The sequence below is a fragment of the Psammomys obesus genome, unplaced genomic scaffold (assembly GCF_907164565.1).
Source record: "Psammomys obesus unplaced genomic scaffold, mPsaObe1.curated_primary_1811, whole genome shotgun sequence".
NCBI classification, from domain to species: Eukaryota; Metazoa; Chordata; class Mammalia; order Rodentia; family Muridae; genus Psammomys; species Psammomys obesus.
Genome location: NW_026596962.1, coordinates 6,635,120 through 6,654,176, shown reverse-complemented (window position 1 = coordinate 6,654,176; position 19,057 = coordinate 6,635,120). Strand labels below are relative to the sequence as shown.

The 19,057-nt window shown below is 40.6% G+C and overlaps 1 protein-coding gene across 2 annotated transcripts in view; it reads right to left on the bottom strand.

Annotated features, from left to right (window-relative positions):
• Rttn (rotatin) overlaps window positions 1-18,608 on the bottom strand; it is a 163,221-nt gene extending 144,613 nt beyond the window's left edge. The window contains exons 1-10 of one of the 2 annotated variants that reach the window (XM_055598738.1): window positions 18,564-18,608; window positions 18,086-18,273; window positions 16,965-17,142; window positions 16,196-16,285; window positions 14,953-15,043; window positions 12,799-12,913; window positions 10,658-10,829; window positions 6,804-6,969; window positions 5,149-5,330; window positions 2,406-2,521 (exon numbers count right to left, since the gene is read on the bottom strand). In XM_055598738.1, the coding sequence (XP_055454713.1) occupies window positions 2,406-2,521; window positions 5,149-5,330; window positions 6,804-6,969; window positions 10,658-10,829; window positions 12,799-12,913; window positions 14,953-15,043; window positions 16,196-16,285; window positions 16,965-17,142; window positions 18,086-18,273; window positions 18,564-18,594 (1,329 nt within the window). In that variant the 5' untranslated portion in view covers window positions 18,595-18,608. The remainder of the gene's footprint in view (window positions 1-2,405; window positions 2,522-5,148; window positions 5,331-6,803; window positions 6,970-10,657; window positions 10,830-12,798; window positions 12,914-14,952; window positions 15,044-16,195; window positions 16,286-16,964; window positions 17,143-18,085; window positions 18,274-18,563) is intronic. The other variant, XM_055598739.1, reaches the window with a different exon arrangement.
• Window positions 18,609-19,057: the final 449 nt, after the last annotated feature.

Here is a 19,057-nt window from a genome sequence, read left to right as displayed (position 1 = left end):
ATACTATTCAGCAATCAAAAAGGAGGAAATCATGAAATTTGCAGGCAAATGTTGGGATCTAGAAAAGATCATCCTGAGTGAAATATCCCAGAAGGAGAAAGACAAACATGGTATATACTCACTTATATAGACCTATAAGATATGACAAACATAATGAAATCTATACACCTAAAAAAGATAATCAAGAGAGCGGACATGGGGTAAGATGATCAATCCCCGTTTAGAAATGGGGTGCGCATTGAACATATGACAGGAGTCTACTGAGCGCATTGGAAAGACTCTAACTAGCAGTGTTTTCAAAGCAAAGACTCATGACCAAACCTTTGGCAGAGTACAGGGAATCATAAGAAAGAAGAGGAGTTAGTCTGATGAGGAAAGGATAGGAGCTCCACAAGGACCAAATATATCTGGGCACAGGGTCTTTTCTGAGACTGACATTCAACCAAGGACCATGTATGAATGTAACCTAGAACCTCTGCTCAGATGTAGCCTGTGGTAGCCCAGTAACCAATTGGTTTCCCATAGTGAGGGGAACAAGGACTATTTCTAACAGGAACTCAATGACTGGCTCTTTGGCCTCCCCACCCCCCAAGGGAGGAGCAGTCCTGTTAGGCCACAGAGGAGAGCTTTGCAGCCAGTCCTGAAGATACCTGATAAAACAGGATCTGATGAATGGGGAGGAGGTCCCCCCTATTAGTGGACTTGGCAAGGGGCACGGTGGAGATGAGGGAGAGAGGGAGGGACTGGGAGGGAATGAGGGATCGGGACACGGCTGGGATACAGAGTTAATAAAATGTAACTGATAAGAAAAAAATAAAATTCAAAAAAAAAAAAAAAAGAGAACCTTTCTACCAAAATTTAAATAGGTCTGAAAGAAGTAAGACTGTTCTGAAATGACTTTAGCCACTTGTTAGAGCAGCTTCTAACTCTACAAGGACAAATGTATTAAAAATGGGGGCTGGGGAGATGGCTCAGAGGCTAAGAACAGTGGCTGTTCTTCCAAAGTTCCTGAGTTCAAATCCCAGCAACCACATGGTGGCTCACAACCATCTATGATGAGATCTGGTGCCCTCCTCTACCCTGTAGACATACATGCAGGCAGAACCCTGTGTATACAATAAACACATAAATCTTTAAAAACTGTATTAAAAATGGCAGTGTACTACACAGCCAGGCACAGGGGCTCACCATGGGCTACAGTGGGGCACTGAGGCAGGGAATACTGAGTTCAAGGTCAACCTGGACCATCTACCCAGGCCACATCCCAAGTATAAAATGAACAGATACATAAATGAATAGCTTCTATTCAAAAAAAGGATCATCTCTATGAGACACTGACAAAGCTAGGACAAAATCCAACATCCGTTCAAGAAAAAAAGGGAAAAAGCACCCATCAAATTAAGGAATACAGAGGCCTTCTCAGCTTCATCAGGGTGCCTAACAAAACTGGAAAGCACAGCCTTATCTAATCCTTAAAGACTGCTGATTGCCCCACAGGATGAAGAACAGGGCTCTCAGCACATCCACTCCCACTGTATTCAATGTTCTAGCCACAGCAATGGGACAACAAAAACAAACTAAAGTATATCTAAACTGATTAAACAGAAATAAAGCTATCTTTATTCACAGATAGCATAATCCTAACACTGTTTATTCACAAATAGTGTGATTCCACAGAAATAAATTACCAAACCAAAACAATGAGGGAAAAACTCTGAGAACCAGCAAGTTCAACAAGCTCATAAAAGATCAATAAACAACATTCAGTTATATTTCTATATACTAGGACCAATGCAAACACTTTTTCCTTTAAAATTCATTTATAATGACATCAGGAAATAAATTTTTATGGAGAGAAACCTGAGTTATATTTTTATGAGTTACATTTTTACCTTTTTTAAGAACAAACTGAGCCAATATAACTGTTTCTTGAAATTTTAAGGAAAAAAAAAAAGAGCTCTTTCAAGTAACTTTCAGGTATATTTCAACTGTAAGTCCTAAGATATAAATTTACTCCAAGTCAAAAAATAAAATAAATTTTTAAAAAACCTGCTGGGAAACACTGCTTTATGAATTGTTCAATGATGTCAGTTTGCTATTCTCAAGCTATCCTACATATCCTAACAACTAAAGTGATTTATTTTGCTCTTGTATGAACTAATCAGAACTTAGCAACACAAACCGGTGTATTAAATTAGGCACCACAGTTCTGTTACAGAACAGGAGGATCGTGTCATGACAGCTATCATACCCAGTAGCCTCTTTTGGGTTTGGAACTGTCTCTATTAAACTAACCCAAACCAATGAGAAAGATTCACTCAGAAATGCATACAAAAATGAACCTATCATGAATTTTGTTAGAAAGCAAAACCTACTATACTCTAAAAGAAAATAATGATCCTCACCATATCTATAGCAAAGAGGCCGTTATCATCCCAGATTTCAGATGAAATTGCTTGTCCAATGAGCATCATGTCCTCTACAAGCAGTTCCAGAACTCTTATTGTCATTTCTCTGCTGCCTAGATACAAAAAGAGGAGAACCACAATGGAAAAGAAAGTCACTTGATTTTCAGCTAATTAGTTGGACCCTCTAGCTAGGCATGCTTCCAAATGCCTACTTCTCCATCCTTGACGTTTTTAAACTGCTGGCAGAGATTAATAAAAAAATCACAATCTCACTACAACAAATCAAAGGTGCTCATAAGTGGAAAAGGTACTTCCAAGTAGAAATAACTAAAAATACAGTGAAACAGATTTAAACAAAACCAAACTCGAGACTTTCCATGCTGCACATTATATACAACAAAACAAGCAAGTTTAGAAAATGCATTCTAATCATTTCTGTCTACTACAAGAAGCTTTAAGCTTCATCACTGATGAATATTTTCACACATAAGAGTCAGATGGGAAGCTAATCCTATACCATAGGAACTGAAAGAATAGATGTCCACCCACAGCATCATATGTAACTAAAAGTTGGGAGAATGCTTGCCTAGATTGCTTGAGGCCCTCAGCTCCATTTCCAGCATGGTCTACCCCAGGTACAGCTGGGCACACCTCTGATCCCATTACTCCAGAGTGAAGGCAAGAAGAATGGAAATTCAGGGTCATTTTGAGCTATACAGTAAGTTTAAGACTAAGCTGGCATACCTGAGACTGTCTAAAACAAGCAAGCAAACAAACAAACAAAACATTCCAAGACAGGACAAGCTACCTACACATGGTGGTACTCTTGTAATCCCAGCACTGGGACACATGACATGCTTTGGCCATATCACCAGACCATTTCAAAAGAACAAAACCAACACTCCCCTAAAAGAAACTTAATTTCCTTTCTCTGCTGAAACAGAAAACAAAAACATTTTCCAAAATCCTGTGTGAGGCCAACTTTCAAGTAAGACTGTCCTGTCCTATATCTTAAGGGTTAATTCCTAATGAATTATTAGTAAAACAAATCCTGAATCAAAGGGATCTAATTCATTTTTTTTTTCATTAGAACAGCTGGAGCAATACTGCACAATTACAAATTATGCAATAATTTACTGCAAAAGGGCAAGGGAACATTTACAAATTTTTATGTGCAATATACAGCTTTATAATTATCAATCTGACTTTTTACAGCAAATTAAATAAAGGTTAAATGCAAAATCATGAAGTCTAAAACTGTTCTTCCCAATATACCAAACAAAAAGAAAAAAAAAACTTGATGATGGCAAAGTTCAGCTCTCCCACTGCACAGCACTGTCAGCAGGGAAAGCGTGCACACTCACTCCTAGAAGACACGGCCCCACTGTGGGAAAGAAGGAGATGGGGCTTTTCAAGACAGAAATGCTTCTCAAATCTATACCTTTGCTCTATTTCTCTATCACCTTCAAGCAGGCAAAAAAACAAAAACAGAACAAACAAAACAACTTAAATGTTTAACTATTAATATGAATTTTTTAATAATTACATTAACAAGGACAAAACTCATATCTAGACAACTTTATTGACTGCTAAACTGTGTCGTTTTTACACAGGTGAGTCCTGGCCTAGAAAACATGAACACCTGGTTCAATCTCCAGAACTGAGCAGGAAAGTGCAGACTGCAGAATAAAAATCTCTGCTGCTTCCAACACTATGTTTCCACTGAGTAACGCTGAACAGAGCAAGGACCCCTGTTGTCGGCCATCTTAATGTTAAGGAAGTCTGCAAATCATTCTAAACCCTAGCTTCCTCCTTTGAAAACATGATGACAAAACACTAACTGCCACTGCTGAAGGAGAAAATGGGTTGTTGACAAACACAGAAAACAATGCTCATGAAATCAAGTCCAATGGCTGAGCAGTACAATGAGCTCAATCAACATAGGCTTCATGACTAGACTCTGGCAGAGAGCAGCCATGTTGTCACAGTTGTTACCACTCTTTAAGGAAAGGGCACTTTGTACATATTGATAAAAAGTGACCCAGAATATTTGGGGGTTTCTTTAAAGAAAAACATACTATTATAAAGGTTAGAAATCTAGTTAAGGGAGTTGGTTACCATATCCTGGCTTATACGGTATGAATGTGGCTAGAGAGATGGCTCAGCAAATAAGAGTACCTGCAACTCTTGAAAATAACTCAGCTTCAGTTCCCAGCACCCACATGTTCTTTCATAGCCCTCTGTTACTCATTCAAAGAGACCTGATGCCCTTTTCTACTGCCCATGAGTACTAGGCACACATGGTACACATGCCAACGTGCAAAAGCCAAACACTCAGACACATACAAGTCTAAGTAAATCCTTTTTAAAAAGTCATGAGTGTGAAGTGTGAGCAACAGAGAATGACTCAGACAGTGTCTGAAGAGCAAAAAGGAATTTTTCTATTCTCCTAATGTATCGCTTAACTTTTTCCATGTAAATTTTATAGTTAGTGTTTATATTTAAAAGACAGAAAAAGCTCATGACAACAAATGAATGAAAGAGGGTACGCTATATGAATATCAGCATGGCACCCACATTTAGTAAAGTAAAGAAGGAAGAGGTGGCTTATTAATTTCTTAGGAGAGATAAGTAAAAATAGACGCTAAAGGCCTTACTGTAAAAGAAAGTCAGTCAGTCGTAGGAGACACATAAAACAAACACCAACTGTGTAAAAAATGGAATTCCATATACCGCTAACCTGTTTTCAGCAGGGGAACGGCTGTCTCTAGGACGGAGATAGAGAACTGAGGAAGACTAAGCTGCTGGAACTGCAGCTCCAGTGCATCCTCTGCTCCCAGTTCCGGCAGATCGACGCGCGCCACATCCACAGGAGAGTGCACAGATATCCTGGAGTTCACTTGAGCATGGCTACTACTTCCACTGGAATAAACAAAGACAGACCTTGAGTGAGGAACAGCCCAAGCAGACATCGTACTGATTCATATAAGGATTCTGATAACTCACACTAACTTCCACACAGAGAACTTCAGCCATACATGAAGAAACTGGGGACACAGCTTTTACCTAGCATGTACTAGACAACAAACTGCAACACATCAAACGAAAAACAGAAAAATTGAACATGAAGCAAAGAATGCATCTATTACACCTTGCTTCTCATATTGATGATTTTGAAACATGAACATTCCTATAGCAGCAAACACGCGCAGCAACAACCCACTCACTTCTAAAAAGAAAATAAGTAGGCTCATAGCAAAGCACTGATGGGAGCAAATCATGAGGATAAAACTAAACCGCTTACACGGTTGCTGAGGGCTTCTGTAATTCTCAACCAACGTTCTAAGTAAGCCAGTGTAAGCAACTGGAGAATGGCCTCAAAAGATACCATAGGAAATGTGCTACTACCAGCACACTTAACATCATATAATAATTCTGAAAATGCTTTCTCTGTTAAAATATTCTCACCTCAGGTCCTCAAAATTCTACCTTATGTTATCCACACCTACAGCTGAATCACTGAGATGTGCTATTAGAACATTCAAAACTCCACAGATTTTATGCCTATTTTCTTATTTCTTAGCTTCAAGATTCCAACCATGCAAAATATGGAAGGAACCACCCAGGTTTCCCTCATCGTCTAACAGATCCTGTGAGGAAGCTGTTCCCACATGAAAAAGAAGGCAGTAAAGCGTGCAAAGCAAGGTAAAAAGGAATCCTGTGAATTACCAGCCACAACATTAGCCCTGTACTCTCTGCCTCATGCAACCCCAACTCTACTCTTTAGTGACTGTCATAGTTTCAACCCCTTGAAAATGCAGGCTTTTCTGCAAGTATGCCAATAATGACCCTGCCTATCCCATTATAAAACTGTCTAAAGGTGACTAAGGGAACCAAGAACGTAAGACATGTGGTCCTAACACCATGCTCACAAGCATGATGAATTCGTGGGAGCTTGTAGGGCAGCAGCAACAACCAGACAAGACACAGCCTACCTTATAAGCACTGCTTAGGAGGGCTCGCAAGAAAAGGCTATTGTGTTACTGACAGCCTGGGATAAGCTGACATGGAAATAAGTGATGTTCTATGTATGGCTGATAAAAATAACTTAGTAGATCAAAACCATTTTTACGAAAACAGATTGGTTGCAGAATAGAGTAAAATGTAGCAAACATGTTTTTTTAGTTAAACACACATAAGATAAAAAGAAAGAGTCACAGAGAGTGAGAGAGAACATATGAATATGTACTGAGTGCAAAGTTTCAAAATAACATTTGTTAACCTGAAGATCATAACAAAATTATGAAAGCCAGTGGTTTAAACTGCCTTATACATAGGGCAAAAATCTAAGAGAAACAATTCCCTCCAATGGACACAGATACAGGAGTCAGTCACCTGGAAGATACTGCGTCCCAGTCCTGGCCATCTCCTCGAGGTCGCTGGCCTGTGCGCCCAACCACAGAAGGCCGAGGACTGCTGCTTCCTGGGGATGGGTTGGGGGAATGGTAAGGACCTCTTGCTTCATGACAGTATGACAAAGAAGAATTCCGGGAGATTGTGTCTGGAGAAACAGAAATATAATTAACCCTTAATAGAAAGACAAACTTCTGATAATTTGGATTATATCCACCAGACTTTTAGAAAAGAAAAACAAGACACAAGATGATTCTGCAGGGACAAAATTCAAAGAGAAAAATCACCCTTTGCAGTAAGTATTCACCGATTCCCGACCTGATTTTAAAGAGCTCTGAGCCATGACAGCTGAGACGGTAAGGCAGAGCACACTGGGTAAGGCACCCCAAACTTTAAATTCTCAAAGCATCCCTGCCTTGAACCACATGCAAACATTACAACAAAATAAAATGTCAATCTAAATATGATCTAACACCACAAATACTCCTCCCCATCAATAAAAGAAAATCATCATGGATTCTTAGATATTGAAAACAAAAACAAAAAAAAAATGATAAACCAGATTTTATCACATTTTTAAAACTTTGTACATTGAAATATATTACAAAAAAAGCATAAGGACAAAATACAGGGTGGTAAAATATTTGCAAAATATGTATTTAGTTAGGGTTTAATATTTTGAATATATTAATAACTCTTAAAACTCAACAGTAAACAAAGAACCAGCTGAAAATTGGGCAAAGAGTTAGTTTTTGGTTTTTTGGAAGGTTTGTTTTGTTTTGTTTTTGAGACAGGGTTTCTCTGTGTAGCCTTGGCTTTTCTGGACTTGCTTTGCAGACCAAGCTGTCCTCAAACTCTGAGCAATCCACAGGACTTTGACTCCCTGAGTGCTGGGATTAAAGGTGTTTCCCACCACGCCCAGCTTGGGGCAAAGATTTGAATATCCATTTCTCCAAGGAAAACACACAAATAACAACCAGCCCTCGAGAAATCACTCGTGAGTTCATCATCTGTTGTTAAGTGTTTGGAGTTGCAAATCAAAAGGACAGGGATAGACCACTCAGCGCCTATGAGATGTTATGATAAATAGTGAGAGTACAAGTGAGTAGCTACAATGTGCTGAAGCATTACACATTACTAGTAAAAATGTAAAATGCTGTAGCTACCAAGAAAAGGCGCTTGAAGACCTTCCAAAGCTAAAGAACAAGCACATGATCTTCAGCTCCATTCCTGCATTACAGAAGACTCAAACATAGACGCAAACACACACAATGGGGAACACTGTTCACTGACACATGCAACACACATGTTCCTCAAGAGATGAACAAATAAACACAATCTGGCACATACACACAACGAAAATTTATTCAGCCACAAGAAGGAATGAATTATTGATAAACAGTTTAAAGAAGAAACAGCTTAAAAATATTGCCAAAAAAAAAAAAAGCCAGATACAAAAATGGCAAATTCTGTATGATCTCACATGTATCTAGAATAGACAAAATAGACTAGAGGTTATCAGGGGAGCTAGAGAAGGAAGAAATGGGGATTTATTACTTAATGCCTCTTCTTGGGGTGTCTACAGAGAGCTATAAAACAGTGTGAACATTAAATGCATCATATTACACACTTTTAAAAAAGGCATAATTTTATTTTATAAGTACACATGGCTGACACCTTTAATCCAAGAATTAGGAGGTACAGGCAGGATCTCTCTCTCTCTCTCTCTCTCTCTCTCTCTCTCTCTCTGTGTGTGTGTGTGTGTGTGTGTGTGTGTGTGTGTGTGTGTGTGTGTGTTTTCAAGGGCAGCCTGATCTACACAGGCAGTTCTAGGACAGCCAAAGCTACATAATGAGAGCCTGTTTCAATGAATAAATAAACGTGTTCACATGTACCTATAACTAAGACATGCAATCGTGAAAGTAGCCATAACACCATTTCACATCACACATGTGCATGTATTGACAAGTACTGTAGATAATGATAAACACCTGGTAGGTGACAGCGCTTCTCAGTGTACTTCAGTAACGGTGAGGTACTTCGTAGACCCACGTGCTCCTAAAGCCTCTTTGGCCTCGCCTCGCTTCCCTGTGCCCAGCTCAAGCCACCCTGCTCTCGCAGGCCATGTCTGCCTTGTTCGCCTACATCACCACTTGGGGCTCTGGGCCTGAACTTCTCAAGAGAAAGGCAACCATTATCTACAGAAAGTGGCATCCTCTTCTGTCACAACATCCTTTTGTTTCCTTAGCGCACTTCTTGTCAGAAACAAACCCGATTCTCATTACTTCCTCAGCTGTCTAAAGCGCAAGACCACAAGTGCAGGGCTGCTTGGCCAGAGCTGCCGACCCACAGGCTAGTCTATCAGCTGGCATATAGCAGGAGACATAAAAGCACACACCTCACATACAGTTCATCTTGATAGGCTATTTCTAGTAATGCTAGAACTCTTTCTCTGGTAAAGCATGGGGCCCAGCTCTCTGGGCTTATTTGCAGAAAACTATATCCCAAGAATATCAGTGAAAGCCCACAGCCTAAAGTACAAATACTCAAGTAGCAGGGGATGAGCAAAGCTCCCAAGTAAATAGGGACTGTAACACGGGATAACAAGTGACCAGAGTTTCGTATTCACCTTTTAAGGTACAGTGTACAAGCACAGAGAAATCAGGTTGTGGAGATCATTGTGCCTAGGTCACCCTGTACCCCATCTGTCCACTAGGTGGCACTTTTCCTCTGAAAAGCCCTGTGGCTGCCAGCACATCTATTTATCTCAAAAAGCATAAACATGGTTTTGGTTAAATACAAATCAGTGTTTTTCAAACAAAACAATTATTTAACACAATATATACCTTGCATTTAAATTTCCTAAGTCCCATTTGAAGTCTCAGAGTTGAATCCTAGTCCCCAGACCTATAAGGATAGAAGAGTCTGGAGATAAAGCAAAAAGCACCCTGTAAATACCTAAGCAAGTAAATTCACCATAAAGCAGCTTCAGAAAATGGAACTTCTGCTACAGCCACCTTATGATGAAGAACCGGAAGTCTAGGGGGTGGGGACACATGACATTAAAGGAAAGAAAGTGGCAAAGGAAGAACAGCCAGGATATGGGACAGTTCAGCAGTGAGGAACACTTGCTGCTCTTTCTCAGACCAGGTTTGGTTCCACGCACCCACATCAGATGGCTTACACATGTCTATACCTATAGCTCCAGGGACCTCAGGCTCCTGCACCGAAGTACACATCCACACGCAGACACAGAACTACAGATTATTAAAAATAAAGAGAAATATTCTTTAAAAAGTGTTTAAGCCCTCTGCAAAGAAATCTATTCCTTTTTCTGAGAAAATCCTAGAAAATAATAAATCATGAATGTTGTGACTTCCTATGGTTAGAATTACATTGGCCTTTCCTGACCCACACAACCACATGGCATATGAACCCATAAACTACCTTATAAACTTGTTAAGGAAAGAAAAGTTCCTCAGATAAAAGTAAGCATGCTGAAAATTATTCCCTACGTCACATACATAGGCAGTGTGAAAGCCTCAAGTAACCCTAAACTGGCGCCCACCGTAGATACGTGCAACTATCCATCAGCACGTGCCTCTTTCTTCGTGTCCAACCTCAGTCTTTATGAGAGTCTTTTGTTCTTACTGACTCTGTTTGTTTTATATTAAAAAAAAGGGGGAGCGGATCTCAGTAGTTCTGTCATTCACCTGCCTTCTATTCAAGGATCCCATAACACTTCAGGAGTGGGAACTTCAGTAGTGTGAAATGTATACACAGTAAACTCTGAAGATAAAGAATATCATTGTCTGCTGAACAGATAAGCAAAGTACCTTGTTTATTCGAGAAAAGGTTGGGGTCTCGGTAAAAGTTGAGTCTGTTTCTTAAACATGTGCACAGCTGCTGCAAACAGGACACCGACTGTAATGCAAGACGATGCTTCCCGTCTCCTCCAAAGGCCAGCTTCACCAGACACAGTAGGCCCTGAGAAGAGCGAAGGCAGTCCTGAGAACAGAGAGCTCCGGTGCAGAGAACTGCAGACAGGCTTGCTCGCCAGGCCCAGGACCCCAGCCCTTGGAAGCGGAGACAGGAGAACCACAGCTTGAAGGCAGCAGTCGGGTCTGCATAGCAAGTCCATGAGCATACATAACAAAACCTAAGTTTCTAAAAATTAATGTATTTAGACCTACATGAAAAAGAAAGAAAAATGTAGCACTTAAGAAAATATAAGATGTTCTGGTTTGAGCTTATCAACTCCATGGTAACTATAGCCCATTCGTGGTTTTACAGCTATATAACATTTTGTTGTATGAATATATTGCAGATTTTCTTCCATGCTCTGTTTAGAACATTGCACTGATATAAATACAAAATTTGATCTGCTGAAAAAAAGAAAAAAGTGAATCATTTAAGAAAAAGTAATGTTGCAACTTTTGATGATACATGAGAAACTGCGGCCAGACAGACAACACTCTTACACTAAGCCTGACACCCAGAATTCACATGAACTAAAGGAAGAAACCAAGTCCACAAAGCTATCTTCTGACTGCACCATAAAAGGCACACAAACAAACACACAGCATGAGCACTTATCCATGACAGTGATAATAATTAAATATAATTTTTTCTGAAAAATGTTTGAAAAAGATACTGGTAAAAATGACAGCAACGTCTAAGGTAGTAAAATCTCAGTGGGTCAAGGCCTGCTGCAGTCCAGCTACTCAGACAACAGTGCACTAAACCCGTGCGAGTCTCAGACCAGCCTGAGCAACACAGCCAGACCTCATCTCAACAACGTTGTCTAAAAGCTGACTAGGAATGCTAAAAATGCTCACCAGCTATGAGCACTTGTTGCCACGCAGAAAACCTGGGTTCAGTTCCCAGCACCCAAAGGGTGGCTCACGCCATAACTATAGTTCCAAGGGACCTGATGCCCACTTCCGACCTCCACAGGCACCAGGCATGTGTACACATGTGGTATATGGACACACATGCAGAAAAACACTCAAACACATAAAATAAGAAGAAATAGTGTTTCCTATTTCTAGTATCTATAGAACACAGCATCTGGGAGAAGGAAAGCGGTTTCTCCCTGAGGACACTACACACAGAGGCACAGCAAGTCTTCTGCACCTCACACACTTCACGGCTTTGGTAATGAACAGCTTTTTTGTTTGTTGTTTCCATTTGCCATCTGTGATGGAAAGTGCTCACACTTCCAATCACTGGGGTCCACTCAGCCTCAGTAAGAATGAGGAGCCAGCCCTCTCCCCACCTGGGTCTCTCTCTGCTGGAGAAGAAACAGACTGCACGGAGGGAAAGCACTAATCAGTGCTGCTCACTGACAGCACGTCTCTTCAGCACTGGTGTACTCCAGAACTGGTGCACTCCAGCACTGTTATATTCCTCCAGCACTATGTCCTAAGCGTAAAAGACCCTCAAAGGCTATTGCTACCCACCCTGAAAGTTAAGGAATTTTCAAAGCTATTCTCTCCCTTAGATTACCCACAAATGGGGCTGAGGATAAGTCTCAGTGGGTAAAGGCACTTGCCATGTAACCTGGTGACCTAAACTTGATTCCCAGAACCCACAAAAGGTGCAAAGAGAGAATTAACTCTATAGTTATCCTCTGACCTCTGACCTCCACAGGCAACTCTGCTGTGTGTGTCACCACACTCAACAAGAAATTTAAAACTTTAAATTTAAAAAGGAAGATAATCTAAAAATGAGAATGAGACAAACTTGACACAAAGTACTAGATGAGACTACTGTCCACTAAAAGAACTGTAACTGTACAGTTAGAGAGAAAGACAGTTAGAGAGAAAGCAGCTCAAGTAATTCAATACTTCATTTCTTAAATATTAATACAAGTTTTCTTACCAAGAACTATTATTCTGCCATGCAATTTACTAATTTGTGGTGAGATAAGATGTTGATTGATTTAAAACCTAAAACAGTTACAGAGGATGCTCACCTGAACAATCCTTGGCCTCTGAAGAAAAATCTCGGCAGGGAAGTCTTGCATGATCACGTCCTTCAGCAGCTCACAGGTGTTCCATATCAGGGTGTGGTTACTACTTCTCAAAGAGCTAAGACAGAACAGAGTCAGACTTCAGAGAGAGGGCTCCTACTCCTGTCTCGGTAAGCGCACAGCATAACATCCCTGCTAACACCTTAGGCCCCAGCAGAGGCATCACTAGTCCCTGGATGCATCCTCCACCCTTTCTAGTCAGCTCTAAGGAGGTGCTTCTTCCATGTCCCTGCATTTTGTAATACAGGGACTGCTCGCTGGTTTTGCATCCTCCACTGCACCATCCTTAGGAACAGAACATCACATTAACCACTGAATGTGGAGACTATCGCAACTCTACCAAATGGGACTGGGAAGTCAAATACAACTTTCCAGTTAAAGGGACAAATGACAGCCTGTCTAGTGGCGCTTTCTGGGACCTCGGCTCTCCAGTCATCTTCACTCCTCTAGGCGCCCCGCCCTCCTTAGCTCCCACTTACCTGGAGACGCAGCAACTGCGCACGATCCCTCTCAGGAACTCAGCTGCAGTTAGTCTGCCTTCGCTACCGCTCACAATGAGTAACAACCCTCTCTGAGGTGGGCACTACCTTGTTGCACGACATTTGATCACACCAAGAAACCCAAGATTGTGAACTGTAAAAACCTGTTTCTAGTTGTGGAGTGGCTCGGCCCTAGCACACATGTTTAATCCAAGAACTTTTTGTGAACATAGGTCAAGAGGTGGAGCAAGTGAACATATTAAAAGAAAAAATAGAAAGTGAGAGGAAGTCTGGAGGACAGATAGAGAGACGTGCAGATAGTAGAAAGAAGGGACGTAGTTTGAGGGATTTTTAAGATAGTGTGGAGAAGAAGAAGTGGCTTTTTTTTTTTCTGGGATGTCAGCTGAATAGGAAGGTCAACTGCATCCTTTTTCTGCTTCTCTGAGCTAGTAGGCTTTCACCCTAGCATCTGGCTCTGCAATCTTTATTGGTAAAAATCAAACGTTTGGGATTTTGTTTGAAAACACTACCTCTTCAATATTTTTCCCTAAGACAATGATGTAAGTACTACCAGAAATCACCTGTATCCTGCCTTAACTCTTTCAAATATGATTTTTCATCTAAATTCACACCTTATGAAAAGAGACAAGCCATTTATTGTGATTCAATTAAATTGTATCAAGTGAATATGGATATTAAAAGCGGTAATTGGGACTGGAGAGAGAATGCAGTATTCAAGGGCACACACTCCTTTTGCAGACCCAATTTCAGTTCACTGCACCCACATTAACCAACTCACAAGTAGCAGTAACTCCTGCTCCAGGTGACTGGAGCTATCTTCTGGATTTCCCTTGCACCTGCACTCATACAGGCACAAACCTACACACAGACATACTAAATTAATTACAACTACAAAGAAAACTTTCTCTTTTTTTAAGACAGAGTCTCACTATGTTGCCCTGGCTGGCCTCAAACTCACAGAGATCCACCTGTCTCTGTCTCAAGAGTACTAGCATTAAAAGTGTGCCACTATGGTCAGTCCTAAAAAAAAAAAAAAACACACAACACAGAACTCTGCAGGCTTCTATAAGTCAGTCAATACACACCAGAGACAGTCAATGCAGCTATCTCCAACCTTCCTGGCATCATTAAGTTTGTCTCCTAATGGAGCCACCCATGTTTTAAAATATATTCTACCAAAAAAAATGTTTAATTTTTCCATTGTTCTTCATGAAGAGCACAAGAAATGGGCAACTAGACAATCTATGTAGCTAGAGATGTGTCATGAAAGACTGTGTATGATTCCAACCACAAAAGGAAACTGGGTGTGACCCAGGTGTTCACAGCCTGTTCATCATCACAGCGCAAGGGAGGGGAAAGGTGGAACAGCAGGAATTCAAGGTCATCCTTGGCTACACATAGTAAGTAAGGGGGGGGGGGCATGCAGATTGCACAAAGACATACACATACAACAATTTTCTAGCTTGCTTTTATGAAATATAAAATTGTACCATGTTTCAACACTTGTTACCTTTTCCAGATGAAAACTTATGGTGATAACTATCAGATTTAATGACTATAAAGAACCAAAAAGACCTGTAATATATCAGGATCGTACCATTCATTGGAGGAAAGAACATGTCTGTCTGTTGTGGTCAGGGGTAGCCAAGGAAACACAGAAAACTTCAGCCACTTTACAGTCGGCTTTCCTGTAAAAGGAACAGCAAAACTTAAGGTGTCAAAGAATCAAACATGACAGTGTGTAATAATACGTCAGATGATTTGAAAAGAACATGGAACTGTTAGGTGCAGAGATTATGATTAAATTTCTTACTTTCCCAGACATAGGAAGTATACCATTTAAACCTGCTTTCGATGCTTCTTGTTCCCTTATGTTGTTATTCAGCCTCTATGTTGCCATGAAAGATTTTTAATCAGAGGTTTCCAAATCAAGTCTATGTTAATCCTTGACATGAGATATTCCCTTCAGCACACCTTTCATCTCAACTATAATATGCAATTAAACGTTAACACATGCACTTTTTAACCACTCCTTGTCACCTCGGCCAGATTTTTCAACTTTTCTTGGTGTCTTAGTGGTAAAATAGGGACACTAATAATACCATTCTCACTGCGACTTCATAAGTATTCATTCTCTCCTTCAGAGATTCCACACTGGGAGCCTGACACATTTTTAGCATTGTTTCAAATACTGAGGACAGAGGAGTGCTCACAGCTCAGGGCACTGGGAAAATGTGTATTTAATTTGCTGGGAAGGTCAATCAGAAAGTTCTTTCTCATGGAGGCATGAAGAGCAGAACTCAGACATCATGCAACCACAGCCATGTACAGGTTAACTCTGGTCAATGTGAAACAAGCTAGTTATCTTGTGAGCAGAACATCAGCTTTCTCTAGGCAAGTCTGTAGGGCATTTCACTGATGACTCACTGATATGGGAGGGGTCAGGCCCTGGAAGGTGGTCCTGGGTGGTATAATAAAGTGGACTGAGAAAGCCATATAGCACAAGCCAATAACAAGCATTCCGCCATGGTCTTTGCTTCAGTTCCTACCTCTAGTTCCTCTTTGACTTCCTTCATGATAGACTACAAGCCAAGATGAAATAAACCCTAGAGGGGAGACTCCTGGAAGAGAGCTCTAAATCAGAATGTCCTAGTCTTATGTCAACTGGCTGTAAGACAAACCACACAGAATCAAACCTAAACTAATTCAAAGCAATGAAACATTTAGCTTTGTGCTAAAACTTTCCAGCCTGACCACACTATATCTTCAGAGCAAAGGAAGAAGAGTTCATAGATTTTTTTTTTTTTTTACAAGTCAAACACTTCCCTATTTATACACACCCAGTGGCCCTGGTGGTACTTCCATGTGCTGGAAATTACTTTTGTCTTGGGGGAAATATCCTGTTAAAACTTCAGGTTGCTGTGACAATTCTGAAAAGAAAATACATTAATTACTATGTTAACAATTCACCTGATAAAATGAAAATTATTCCTTTTAAATTGCATTATTTTCTCTCAATCTTTCAATAATTACTAAAACTAAAAAAAGAAAAAGCAATCTAACTTGTTCTCTGAATATTGTATCTTCTGAAACAAGAAAAACAAATAACTGTCCAGCCAAATTCCAACTAAGGTGCGTTTCCTCTTTTTCACTGTACGATAAACACAGTTACTAATTAAAATGATTAGTAACTGTGTATATCCATGGTGTATACAAAGAATGATGGCTGCCCCCCTAAGTACTCAGACTTTATAGTACCCAGTTACTTTCATTCTCACTGAATATACTTGGAAAAAGATCCTTAAAATTAAATTAAATTAAATTAAATTAAATTAAATTAAAAAGTGGGGAAGATTCATGAGCTGGCAAGATGCCTCAGCTGGTAAAGGCACTAGCCTCCAAGACTAACAGCCTAAATTTAACCTCCAGAACCCACACTAGTGGAAAAGAGAACTGACTCCAAGTTGCCCTCTGTCCTTCCTTCACAGGCATGTCATGGCAGACATGCATGCACACACATACACTCATATGCCTACATAGATACACACACACACACACACACAATGTAACAAAGAGTTTAAACAAAATACAATACAGAAAAGCAGTTACCAATTTTATCAGTTTGGTAACTGGCAGAACACAGGACAGGAACTTCTGACGGAAGAACAAAAAGTCCATCGAGAATGCCATCAATCTCCGCCTGAATTGCTGGCTCCACATTGGGACGGAGCTTAGATAAGAACTCTACTGCACCAAGGTCAGTCAAGTGTTGGACTGCTGGGGGATACTACAGTAAAAGAAAAAGTCTTGAAAACAGCCATGAACACAGAAATCTCTAAACTTCATTTTACCACCATCAAAACATCGTTATTTTGACATATCAAATATTCCATGTTTTGAAAAACAAATTCTGCATTGCTGTGCTCTAGAGTAATCAACTTCCATAAATAAAGAATAAAGTAAAACAGACAACTTAGGAAAGAAACATAATTAAGAGACTCTCTGAGCACTAAAAATATACGCTACCAATTTCTCTTTTATTTTTAAATGTTTTATGGTTAACATAGTCACCTTAGAAAATGGGTTTCATTATGACGTTTTCACACATATGCATCACTGTACTTTTTCTCCCCAGCACACACACACTGGCTAGCCCCTGCCTCACAGGATCCCTTCTACGTCCGTATCTTTATATATACATATGTAATACATATAATATATTAAGTCACTTTTCCCTACATGCACTTCATCCTATCCTTACTGTAAATCAATATGCCAAAGTTACCAGAATCCCCCATGAGGGCAGTGATTTAAAGGTTTGAAAGGTTGAACTTTTGATTTTGGTCCTGGAAACTAAGTTACTTTTAAAGTAGGTACAGAAACAGAAATAATTTATTTTCAGGAAACGGCATTATACGCATTGTTAGCTAAACATATTTAAATGTACTCATTTTAATACTGAAAAGTGTAATTTAAACATGAGATATATCAGAAGAATTATGAAAAACTGGGCAGCAAATAAATCAGACAAGAGCAGAATTTAGTAGTTCTACTTCAGGGCACAGTACAAGGCAAGATAGGCTATTTCAACAAATGACGAGCAATATTTACCCAAACGAGTTCAAATTCATCACCTCTGGCAGTCTTCAAAAGAAATTTAAAATCCCAAGTATGTCTTTCAATAAATGCTAGTTAATTTAAACTGTAGTTACTTTATTTCAAAACGTTACCTTAACCAATCTGCTTAACAAGCTCACAACCTCCTCTTTCATTGGGACGGATGGGAAATTGAACCATTCGAGCAAATGGAGAAAAAGCAACCTTTCCTGAATCAGGTCAGCATAGCAGATCAAGTTGTGCTCGATCTTGCACAGGATGCTTTTGAGGGCCCGTTCCCTGATCTCCGCCAGCTGATGGCCTGTCAGAGAAGTTTGCACAAAGTAATTTTATCTCCCAATTCTGAAGAGAGGACCCACCCATAACTTATTCTAAATGTGCGTGGGTTTTTTTTCTGGAGACAAAGCGGGGTGAAAATAAGCCGCGGGTGCGTTGGGTGCGGCCGATGATTCTACAGTGTGAGAAAGTCCGCGGGCAGATCTGGGCAAGCGGGAGCTAGGAGCGGTGACCGCGGGACCCGGCCGCCGGAACCCAGCACCACCAAGCAAAGGTCCGAGGGCTCCTCCGACCCTGGGCAACACAGACAGTTACCAAGCTTCCTGATGAGCCCCGCCAGAACCATCTCGTCGCCACAACTTGCCGCCGACGGAGAATTAAACTGTCGCGCCACAGCGTCCGACTATGATTAATGTCCCCCGAAAATTCAGTCAATAGGAACAGAGGTTCCACGATGTCTAAGCTAGACACCCCTTGAGTAAAGAGCATTCCGTGAAATGCTCCCAATGCCTCCGTCACCACACAAGTTTATAATCTCTCCTCGTTACTACTGCTCATTCTCTAAACCGCAATCTCCTCCTAAGAAGCCGAATTAATAAAGGGTTTAAGAAGAGGTAAAACCCTCTTCCGCCTCAGTGCGTGTCGGGAGTTGTAGTTCTGGCTCAACCTGGCTCCCTTGCAGAAGTTCCGGACACGCCTTTTGTTACTGAGTTCCGGCTTTCAATCGCGGGCTCTGAAGCGGGCGCTTGGTCCCTGGCGGCAGTCCAAGGCTCTAGTTCTCTCCCCTCCCTCTGAGAGGGATTTGTTCA